The following is an 11,801-nucleotide window of genomic DNA, read 5'->3' on the forward strand; positions in this document are numbered from 1 at the left end:
GCCTGGGTGATCCATGTGGTTACGAACGATTCAGGGGATGTCCTTCCCTGAAACATTAGATAACAAAGAATTTTGAAGTTGAGAGCTTGGCGTTCTCTAGACGTGGATTACAGACTGCTCTTATTAAATCTGGACATTGTCCTGTGAAGTCTACCGCGATGGAAGTGGTTCTCTTGAGTTTCTGGTTACTTGCTGTTGGATTGTTTGATGACCGGATGGCATGAAGTTAAGAACCAGGAGCAAGTCAAGAGGAGGAAGGCTTAAAGTTGGGCACCGATGGACCAAGTCATCTGAATTGTAATGCAATGAATGTCGATCGCTCTCTTGAGATTTCTTTTCATGTCGTTACACAACAAGAGAGGGATGAAAAGTTTTCTGCTGCTTGTGGTGTATATTGTGTGGGCCATCACTGGTTGGCAACCATCAGACACTCAATACTTGGCAGAGTCAGGAGTCTAAATTAAGCCTCAAGCAGACAGATAGAGATTGCAGGACTTAGAAGGAGGATCACAGCTGTAAGCTCATGCACGGGCCCGCTGCCCCCCACTTGCCCAGTTTGTGCCCCCAGAGACACTCGCAGACAACTTCAGACATATGGACAAGAAAAATGTGCACTAATGGAATGAAAAAAGTTCTAAACTGAGAGAAAAGTTTGGGGTTTCCATGTGCAGCTTCTCCTCCCCCAGGTGTTGGATTGTAAGCCGTGTAATGTAATACTGTGTATGGGAGCTGACGAGACACGAGGAGAGTCCATAGTGAAACAGGATCTGGGTGTACTGGCAGATCATAGACGAAATAACAGCACAATGCCAGTCAGCTGCTTCTGAGGCCAGCAGGACAGTGTCACCTAATGAGGAATAGAGGGCAGGAGATATTACTGCTTTATAAAGCATTAGAGCCGTCGCATCTGGAATATGTCGATCAATTCTGGACGTCCCGGAGAAAGTACTACTTAACAAAACTACTAAGAGGCCAGAGAAGCTCAGCGAATTACATGGATTTAGTCTTGAGAAGAGATGTCTGGGGAGATGGGATAAATCTGGACAGATACAGAAATGGCAGCTGCACAAAGTACAATAAATATAATAGTGTTCCACTTAAAGCCTTCTATGAAGACTAGACAACAGCACTCCCTCCTGCTGGAGGAATAAAGGTTCTGAGGTGACCAGGATTCTTTGCTGTAAGAGCAGTGAAGTTGGGGAGGAGTCGCCCCAGGAGCCAATATCACTGCAGGGACGATGAGGCGATTCATTGATTAGATGGTAATGTAGAGAATCCACCGGTCTGATAACTACTGGGGCAGATCGCCTCCAGACTTATGGCTGTTTTGTCGTCCTCTGAACCAATCCAGGGAAATAGTTCTAATTGCCATCCTTCCTATGTGAAGTTCTTGGAGATTTCTTTCTTCTTGTGGTTCATTCTCCTCTCCCCCCTCCCCCCAAAAAATTCCTGTCCTGTTGCACAAACTATAAATAAGAGCTAACTCCTCCTGAACACAACAGGAACCGGCATGTAATTTCTGGCATCAGCATCTCCTGTTTCTATTAGTTTCTAGCTACAGAAGAGAAAAATAGGTGGAGCGATCCCGTGACTGGGATAAGGCCTAAAGTATGTAATATAGGCTGTAGGTGGAGAAGACCAATGCGTGTCGAATTGGTATGAAAGGGCTGCCAACCAGTTGCACACTTACCAAAGTGGTTGTAATATAGTGCATGACACCAGAGAGACAAAACGCGCGGAGCATACAATATAACCCTGCAGCCTTAATCAGCCCTGTAAATGCCCATCAGTATTGCCACATTGCCTTTAGTGTGAGGAGCCCCAAGTTTACCATACATGACCTCAAAATCTCCAACACTAAGGAGAGTATGACATTGGTAAAGATCTTATTCTCCTAACTCTCTGCACCCTCCCGCAATTTTAACTTTCTTCCAATGCAGAGAATTTTGATTGTGTCCTCCAGAGAGCTGAGCCTTCACTGTTCACATATTGCTGATGTACCATTGAGAGTTAAAGCAACCTGGTTTTGAGATAAAATTCTGTCCCAAGGTAGTAGGAGGGAGGGGGTACATTACATTCAGTTGTTGTTCTCCCCGTGGGCTATGAGCCACGATTTCAGCCTTCCAAGATGGCTGCAGCAATTTTCTAACTACCTAATGCACACTGCTCTCTGATTGGCCAGTACTAATCATATGAGTAGCTCTGGCCAGTCTAAGAGCAGGTGTTGGGGCATTGGGTAGTCGAACACTACCAATGAACTCAGGTAATTAGGTAGTCTAAAAATTGCATCGGCCATGTTAGATCACCGAAAATGGTACCTAGAGCCGTTGGAGTAAATCGGGGATGGTGTAAAGGAACTGCAGGTAATCTAACCCCACCCCCTCTGTGATTCCTGGACAGAATTGTGTCCTAAATCTGCAGGGTTGCATTAATAGTGTGAAAACCCTTGCAGAATGCCTGACCTTGTATGTCCATCTCAATAACAAGACACTAATAAGTAGACCAGTGAATGACGCTGGGTTCTGTGTTGGGGTCCTCCAGGCCCATTCACCCAATTGGAAACCAGAAAAATGCTTCCATTTGCTTTTATAACAACTCTCCAAAGAGAAGTCTTCACCCAGTCCACTCTACAATGTCCAAGCTCAACAGAAATAATGGAAAAGCCTCCAGAGATGGCAGCACACACTCAGCATTACACTATCTGACTTCCTGTACATGGTTGTACTGGTTAGATAATAAATGGATCATCAATCAAAGACTTGGATCTTTATCCGGTGTGGGGCTGTGCTTTGATCTGTGATTGTGGGCAGGGCCTTTGCTTTGACTAGTGACCTGGGTGGAGATTGTGGTGTGCTGTGGCATCTGCTCCATCTGTATCCTGGGCTGGACCTCTACTTTAATCTGCCTGCAGCTTGTGATTTGCTGTATTGTCTGGGTGGATTTTATGATTTGCTCTATGATCTGGGTGGGGCTTATTTTGCTATAATCTGAGTGTGATTTGTGGTCTGCTTTACGCTCCGGGTGGGAATTGAGAGCTGATCATTGACCTGTGTGGAGCTTGTGATTTGCTTTATAATATAGGCAGGCCTTGAGATTTACTCTATGATCTAGGTGGGGCTTGTGATTTGCTGTATGATATGGGCGGGCCTTGAGATTTACTCTATGATCTAGGTGGGGCTTGTGATTTGCTTTATGATATGGGCGGGCCTTGAGATTTACTCTATGATCTAGGTAGGGCTTGTGATTTATTTATGAAGTGGGCAGGCCTTGAGATTTACTCTGATCTAGGTGGGGCTTGTGATTTGCTTTATGATCTTGGTGAGGTTTATAATGTTTTATTTATCTGGGTGGGGCATGTGATTTGCTTTATTATGTGAGGGAGGCTTGAGATTTACTCTATGATCTGCATAGGGCTTGTGATTTGCTTTATGATCCGTATGGGGCTTAGACCTGATCTGTGACTTGGGTGTGGCTTGTGATTTACTTTATGATGTGGGTGGGCCTGCCTTACATTTACTCTATGATGTGGGTGGAGCTTATGATTTGCTCTGATGTGGGTGGGGTCTCACATCATCCATGTAGGCCTGCACGGCTATAGCATGAGCAGCCACAGGAATTGCTGCTAGTGACCCACATACTACATTTCCAGGGATGACTACTCCTCACAGCTCCCTGAGAACTAAAGCCCTGGCGGATGGCAGACTGATGACATTTCCCAGTCTAGTCCTCAGGAAGCCCACTGACCTTATACTTGGGGTCTCCTAGCATGGAGCAATAGCTGACATTACCTGACTGTGGTGAGAAAATCCTCGGCTGCAGCAAGACCAGTCATGTGACACTTCTGTGGCGCTCAGTTAATACATTGTACAATATTCTACATAAAATTTACAGTAGACCTAAAACTGCACCTGTTCCTGGTATTTGCCCATTTGTGCCCCTCGTGAAGTACAGGGAGGTTGTCATTCACAGTCACTTTCACCCCCGGGGGGGGGGGGCTCCTCGTGTTGGTGGCAGCTGCTAGGATATAATGGATTACAGGAGACCTGGAAAGATGACAGTCCTGAGGGGGAAGGGGTATGACTGACAGTCCCGCAACTGTGCCAGGATAAAATATGCACTCACAAGTGCTGCGGGTGTCAGCGTTACACCATCCTGCATTAACCCTGCTGGGACTGGAAAGGACACACAGAGGGCAACAGTGGCATGCTCTCCTGTAGAGTGTCAGCTCTTATGGTCAGCAAATACTGTAGAGCATAAGCTGTGAATTACATATCTTATACTCTAGGCACATCCAGAGCTGCAGTCATAATTCTACTATTACATCATGCTTTATAATCTGATCACTTCTAAAGCTTTGGTTACTATTCTCTAATAAATCATGTAATATATGTAACGTATAGCATCATCAAGAGTGGGGGGTAGAGCGCCAGTATCCATCCAGTGTGAACCCCACCCTTACCTGTGTCTACTGCAGCTTATTTTTTTCTGTTAAGCCACGCCTCTAACCAGGTCCCCAGGATATATTACAAAAAAATCCTGAAATCCTGCAGTTTTCACACTGACCACCAAAGCCCCATTTATACGGAACGACTGTCAGGCAAACGATGCCCGCCACTCGTCCCTGCATGTACTCGCCCCCATGCTGTTGCACAGGGGCGAGTATTGTTAGCTCACAGCGGGGTGGCTGGAGGAGATTTCTCTCCTCACTCTTCCCCGCCCCTCTCCATTCACTTAACACAGCGGGCATTCAGTACTGAATGGTCACTGTTAAAGTGAATGGAGAGGGGCGTGGGAGAGTGAGGAGTGAAATCTCCAGCCACCCCGCTGTGAGCCAACAATACTCGCTCCTGTGCAACAACACGGGAGCGAGTACATGCCGGAACGAGTGACGGGCATGGTTTGCCCAACAGTCGTCCCGTGTAAATGGGGCTTAAGACTAATAATAGTCTGACACTAACTATTCTGTAGAGAAAACTTCTCAGTTATCATCACAGACAGGATAACACTGAGAGATGACACTTATATACAGAGAACAGAGGATCCGCCATTTACAATAGGTAATGTCACAGTTCCCCTCCTCCACCTCTCTGCACAGAACATGCCCACCACACTCTCAAAAAGGGGCAAGTTGATGTGCAGAGAGGGAGAGGAGGTGAGCTGTGCCCAAGTAACAGAGCATGCCCACAACTCTCTCCCATAGAAATGAATAGGTGATGTACACAGCTCATCTCTTTCCAATCCCTGCACAGAGCATGCCCACAACACTTTCCCATAAAACCCAATTGTTGATGGTCATATACCACCCATTCCCTCGCCTGCACAGGTTACAGAGCATACTAACACCATCCTCCTATTAAAGTCCCCTTCTGCCATTGTAGCTATGGACCACCAAGTTACTGTAAAGCATATCTCTAAATGCTGTTACCTGCAGCTCAGGCGAGATGCACCCCCCTCCCCCATAGTAATGTATTGGCAATAGAATAAAACATTTTCAATTGAAAAATAAAAATAATTTTGAAAAATGGAAAATGATTCATAAAAAGTGATACATTCCATTTAAGATTCTCTATGAAGACAGCCTCCAGTAGGGCGAGTCCACTGCAAAGGGATTTATAGAGCCACCACTAGGGGGAGCTCACTGTATACAGATATGTACAGCCACCACTAGAGGGAGCTCACTGTATACAAATATATACAGCAACCACTAGGAGGAGCTCACTACATACATATATGAACAGCCAGCACTGGGGGCAGCTCACTATATACAGATTTACAGCCCACATTTCAGGGAACTATGGAATTTGTATGGAAGTTCTTATTGAACTAAATAAACTCACGCAGTGAGCTCCCCCTAGTGGCAGTTGCAGTAAAATGCTATGACTGTATGTGGCGAAGCAGAAGGAGTTCAGGGTGGGCCCCCTCTCACCCCGGGACCCATAGCAGTAAGACGGCCTGCATCTACAGTAGGTACATCTATGGTTAAGACTTCGGTAATGAAGCAGCATGGTCAAACAGTATTATTCAGCTTGCAGTGGAGGGGCCCCACATGCTGGTCCTGGGGCAGTGCAGGCTTCTCCTGGATGTTTTATGTTTCCCTCTTCTCCAGGGCTTGGATGTGATAGGGTCCTGATCTGTGAGTGACAAGCGGGGTGTTAGGTGGCTCTGAGAGTTGTCAGGGTTCAGGGGCTTATTCCCGGGGTTTTTCTCTCTGAGTGGAGCACACAAATGTCACGTAGATTGTCAGCTCTTCGGGTGGCTCCAGCTTCATCGTATGGCTATACTGGAAGTGACGGATTTAGATTTTGCCCGCAGGTAGCAACCACATGTGGCCTATTGCCACTGGTTGCTCTGTGCTCTGCAAGGCGACAGCGTGGGCATCCTGTATGGTGAATATCACCCTGCAGGGGGGACTCCCCGCTCCCCCCCCCCCCATCTCCTCTAATTATAACTCCATGTAAGCCGAGCTCTTCTCCTCCAGATAAAGGCATCTTCACAGACAGAGTAGCAGCCAATCAGAATGTGACCTGCCTGATGACGTCACCATGACATATTTCACGCCTCTCCGCTACGACCAATAGGACGGCTCCTGCCACTATATATTGGGAAATTTGGAGAGAGAAAGACGGGTCACCCTGAAGCTTGCTCCGTCTCTACCGCAGGTAACGATCCTTTATCCCTTCCCTAACAGCGAGCCGCGCTACTTAACTCTTGACAGACCTGCAGAACACAACTATTCCATTACAAGGGCTGCCCCTGCAGATCTAATGAGCAGAGAGGGGTCCTGGGGTGCTGCCTTAATACTACAAACCTTTCACATGGTGCAGCAATCACTCCGCAGCAGCTGTCACTTGTAGCCACCAGGCCCCAATACAGAATCTGTAACAGAGCACACAATTATAATGCTTCATTTATAGTACTGATCTTATATGAAGAAAAGACCTTATGGGGCCCCCTAAGGTTCTAGGGCCCGGGAGCTACAGCACTGTCCACACCCATTGTAGCTACACCCCTGCTTTGCATGATGGATTCTACAGCTCTGTGCATGAACACCGACACTAACCCTAACCGCAGAACTGACCCTAATCTGTGCAGTACACTAACTACAGAGCTTACTCTGCATCAATATGAACCTCAAAAGTAACTGCAGAACTAATCTTACCCCCTGCACAAGCACTAATTTGCAGAGCCAACTCTCACTATCCCCTGCACCAACACTAAACCCAACCCAAACTGCACTGACCCTAACACTGACACTAACCCTAACACTGACCACAGAGCTAATCATAACTCCTGCACCAACACTAACTATAGACTGAACTCTGTATTACCTCTGTACCTAAACTAAACTCATCATTAACTCCTGCGCCAAGTACAACATTAACCCTAAGACTTCCAACCCGCCTACGCCTACAGCAGAGCTCTGCTGCAGGACAGGTAATTGTAGAGCATTTTATAACCAAATACTAATAGATGGCGTTATTATATCCAGTAGATGTCTATGATGCAGCGGACCAACTCTGCTGTATAAGATAGCATGAATCGCATGATACGATTACTGGTAATGCAGAACACTTCACACTCCCCCTTCCCGCAGAGTGTCTTCTGCTTTTCCCCTTAGTCTCTTTGCAGATGTCCTACTGCCTCTTATAGTGTGTGAGAATTTAATAGTTTAATAGTTGGGGCAGTTGCTCGAATGCCCCCTCCCCTTGCTGTTTACTACTGTCTGACTGACCCTCCCCCAGGCGTCCTTCCTGGGGAACGCATCTCCTGCCCATCTCCTGTCACCAGCTGCCACCACCTGTCAGCCGGCTGCATGATCTATATATACTCAGAATGTGCTGTCGCTGCACTAACAAATTGTCACTTGTGGGGTCAGTCACACACTAGGGACATCCTACACCCCAACTGTTATAGAACATGACCCTCCGGCTACTACAGAGAATGAAGGGTCTCATGTATACGACATGTGCAGCTGCCAGGACAGGGGCGCTGGGTGCCAAACGTGCATTATTGGGTTTGTTCAGTAATATATCTCAATGAGGCAAGGGTGGCTAAAACAAAGTCCCTCATATAGCCGCCAACACCGATCACCTCTCCAACCCTGGTGTTGTCCCCATACTAACTGTATCTTTCTGCAGGTCCAGCCCAAACTTTCATCATGCCTTTCGGAAACACCCACAACAACTTCAAGCTGAACTACTCAGTGGAGGAGGAATTTCCTGACCTCACTAAACACAACAACCACATGGCCAAAGCCCTGACCCTCGACATCTACAAGAAGCTCAGAGACAAGCAGACACCCAGCGGCTTCACTCTGGATGATGTCATCCAGACCGGTGTTGACAACCCAGGTACGTTGTACCGCCCACAAGGAGCGACAACCTGCACACTAGACTGCGGGGCACGGGCTTATTGCCATCATTAGATTTGGAAAATTGCCTTATGGGGGTTGTATATTTTCTTCTGCAGGATGAATTGAATGGACTTTTGTCATCCTTACTAGCAAGGTTTATGTAAAGATCTGTTCTCAATAGATGCCCCACACCATGCAGGGCTGCAAATAGCAACGAGGGGTCTCAATCCAGAGGCCAAACAGAGCTCCCAGACCCTAGTCTTAGAAATAACCTTGCACTACTCGAGTTACATCAGATCTTATCCAGAGCTACAGGCTACTAGATTTCACAACTCATTGGGGCCCTGTTGCTCTTCCTAGGTTCATTAGGGCGTTGTAGTGTTTCTTACCAGGTAGTGTAGATCCGCTATAACGCCTTGTCCATGTATGCGTAAAACCTTCTCTAGGATGATGTGAACTGCACGGATTTAGTTTTACAAAGAAAGAGGTGAAATCTTTCTCCCATCCTGGATGAACCCCCAATGTCCTATAATATTCCCCTGCCAGTTACCATGTGACTCCTCCCTCTTTAGGACACCCTTTCATCATGACTGTCGGATGTGTTGCTGGAGATGAGGAATCCTATGACGTCTTCAAGGATTTATTGGACCCAGTCATTGAGGATCGTCACAACGGTTACAAGCCCACAGACAAACACAAGACTGACCTCAACTTTGCCAACCTGAAGGTAAGACAGCAACAAATTTATAGCATGCACATCCTGCATTTTGACTCTGGTCATTATAAGCAGCGCCGGACTGACCACCTTTTGGGGCGCTTTCGAAAATCCCAGCATTCTGGTGGAGGCTACAAACTGATGCAGCTACTTGTTTTTGCAGGGAGGTGATGATCTGGACCCAAACTATGTTCAGAGTAGCCGTGTGAGAACTGGTCGTAGCATCAAGGGATACACCCTGCCCCCCCACTGCAGCCGTGGTGAGCGCCGTGCCATCGAGAAGCTGTCCATCCAGGGTAAGTGACAGTACTCATAGGATGATTTTCTGCAGATCCGTGTATGTACTCGCAGGTAGCACATGGCTACCACTGCTGTAAATCATGCCTGATTCTCTTTTCAGCTCTGGCCAGCTTGTCAGGAGACTTGAAGGGCAAATACTACCCCCTGAAGGACATGAGTGATGCCGAGCAGCAGCAGCTCATCGATGACCACTTCCTGTTTGACAAGCCTGTGTCTCCCTTGCTCCTGGCTGCTGGCATGGCTCGTGACTGGCCTGATGCCCGCGGTATCTGGTACGTGACTGCACAGACTGGCTGGCAATCCAGATCATAGGGAAGAGGACTGATGAGACAAGGTGGTCCTACCATCAGGAATCTCATCATCTATAGACTCCACCTTGCCCTGGACATCTGGGCCCCATTTTTGCTGGAAGAAATGATCATTGTTCTCCATGGACATAGTCACCTTGTCGCTGCCACGAAGGCTGATGGCGTCTCTTCTCTTCCAGGCACAATGAAAACAAGACTTTCCTGGTCTGGGTGAATGAGGAGGATCACCTGAGAGTCATTTCCATGCAGAAGGGTGGTAACATGAAGGAGGTGTTCCAGCGCTTCTGCGTCGGTCTGCAAAAGGTAAGAGCTGCCTGGACCACTACTCCCATTCTCCCCCTTCTCCACACACATTATCTACGGCTTCTGTTTTTACCTTTGTTCATCCTGCACAGATTGAAGAGATCTTCAAGACTGCTGGCCATCCCTTCTCATGGAGCGAGCATCTTGGTTACATCTTGACCTGCCCATCCAACTTGGGCACAGGTCTGAGAGGTGGTGTCCACGTCAAACTCCCTAGCCTCAGCAAGCACGCCAAATTCGAAGAGATCTTGACCAGACTGCGTCTACAGAAGAGAGGCACTGGTGAGTATGCCCTATGCAACTCCTCCAATAGACACAGAGAAGATGGGACCTCATACAATCTTCCATGAGACTTAGAGCCCCATTCCATCCTCCATGAGAAAGGACAGGACATGATCACCAAATCTCTAGATAAGGCCACAATAAATAATCCGCACCCAAACAATGCAGCAAAGCTGAACTAGCTGTGTCTGGTGATGCCCAGGGGTCAGGGTATTGTCCAGCACTCTCACTTCTTGGTTCTCTCTTCCACAGGTGGTGTTGACACTGCTGCAGTTGGAGGCCAATTTGATATTTCCAATGCTGATAGACTGGGCTTCTCTGAGGTCGAACAGGTTCAGATGGTGGTTGATGGTGTGAAGCTGATGATTGAGATGGAGAAGAAGCTCGAGAAGGGAGGGGCCATTGATGACTTGATTCCAGCACAGAAGTAAAGAGCGCAGCAGAGACAGAGCCTTACAGGTCCCCTCAGAGCCACCAGAAGAGGGGAGCCCAGGAGACCCCATTGAGATCATTAGAGGTTGGAAGATACGTCTTCATAGGATGGCATGAGAAGTGGGGGGGAGAGAAGGTAATGAGAGGAGGGATCACCGGCAGCCCCTCCATATACGGCTCACATCCTGACAGTTTCATTGTATATATTGTAAAACATCAGGTCCTCCCCCCCATTTATTGTGTGCCCCTCGATATCAGCTGAAGGCAATAAAAGAGAATTTCACCTCTGATTCTTGAATTTGTGATGGTGGAGTATGCGGGTAAAGACAGAAGGTGGCAAGTACGAGAGTGCAAGCAGGAAGTGGTGTGTATGAGAGTACCAGTTATACCACTGTGATGGTGCATTATACAGAGTGTTGAACTGGGATGCCTAGAGCTCACAAGTAAAATTCATTTTGATGGCCCCTATACAGTTACATGCACAAATGTCTGGCCACCGCATTCTCTATATGCTTCAATGCTGGCTGCGCTTGCATGTAGCCCAGTAACTACTGAGATAATCGGGGAGTGTAGAAGGTGGGCATTATCCTGTGTAGGGTAGGCGCATATGTTGCAGCCACATCCTGATCGATAACTACACTGACATGCACTTTTCAAAGTTGATTATTATGGGCTGTACGGATTTGCAGACAAAACAATGGATTTACTTGCAAAACCGTGCAGTCATTAATAACTAAAGTGAAAACTGTATCAATTTGCAGCGAAATCACACAGAGCAAATTTTTGTGCAGTATTGTGGCCTCTATGTGTGAACTTATCCTTAACAAGCTTCCCTGTCATATCCAATCTGTAGAAAAAGCTACAACTCCCAGCAGGTCCTGAAGGTCTGCAGCTGTCAGGGCATACTGGGAGTTACAGTTCAACATGGAGGAGGGAGGGATGACAGGATTTAGAAAATCAACTTATTTTCATTATCTAGTAGGAGAAGGGGTACATACTTTTTCATTAACAGGTGTTGCCTGGATTTTGACTTGAACTAGGGTCCCTCTTAGATCTCCAAATCAAGGGTCGCTGCTCACGCAGCAGCGGGTCTCAGGCAGCAGTAAGA

At 47.3% G+C, this 11,801-nt stretch overlaps 1 protein-coding gene across 1 annotated transcript; it reads left to right on the top strand.

Moving 5' to 3' along the window:
- The first annotated feature begins 6,511 nt into the window (after positions 1-6,511).
- CKM (creatine kinase, M-type) lies at positions 6,512-10,983 on the top strand. Its single transcript, XM_066581529.1, has 8 exons — positions 6,512-6,659; positions 8,139-8,351; positions 8,926-9,080; positions 9,232-9,364; positions 9,469-9,640; positions 9,856-9,979; positions 10,072-10,261; positions 10,514-10,983. The coding sequence occupies exons 2-8, from the start codon at positions 8,159-8,161 to the stop codon at positions 10,690-10,692; spliced, it is 1,146 nt and encodes a 381-aa protein (XP_066437626.1). The 5' UTR covers positions 6,512-6,659; positions 8,139-8,158; the 3' UTR covers positions 10,693-10,983.
- Positions 10,984-11,801: the final 818 nt, after the last annotated feature.

The sequence above is a fragment of the Eleutherodactylus coqui genome, chromosome 10 (assembly GCF_035609145.1).
Source record: "Eleutherodactylus coqui strain aEleCoq1 chromosome 10, aEleCoq1.hap1, whole genome shotgun sequence".
In the NCBI taxonomy this organism is placed as follows: Eukaryota; Metazoa; Chordata; class Amphibia; order Anura; family Eleutherodactylidae; genus Eleutherodactylus; species Eleutherodactylus coqui.

Coding starts and splice junctions, on each gene's coding strand:
- CKM (XM_066581529.1), top strand. CDS start 8,159: ATGCCTTTCGGAAACACCCACAACAACTTCAAGCTGAACTACTCAGTG. Junction 8,352..8,925: donor GACCGGTGTTGACAACCCAG/GTACGTTGTACC, acceptor CTCCCTCTTTAG/GACACCCTTTCATCATGACT. Junction 9,641..9,855: donor CCTGATGCCCGCGGTATCTG/GTACGTGACTGC, acceptor CTTCTCTTCCAG/GCACAATGAAAACAAGACTT.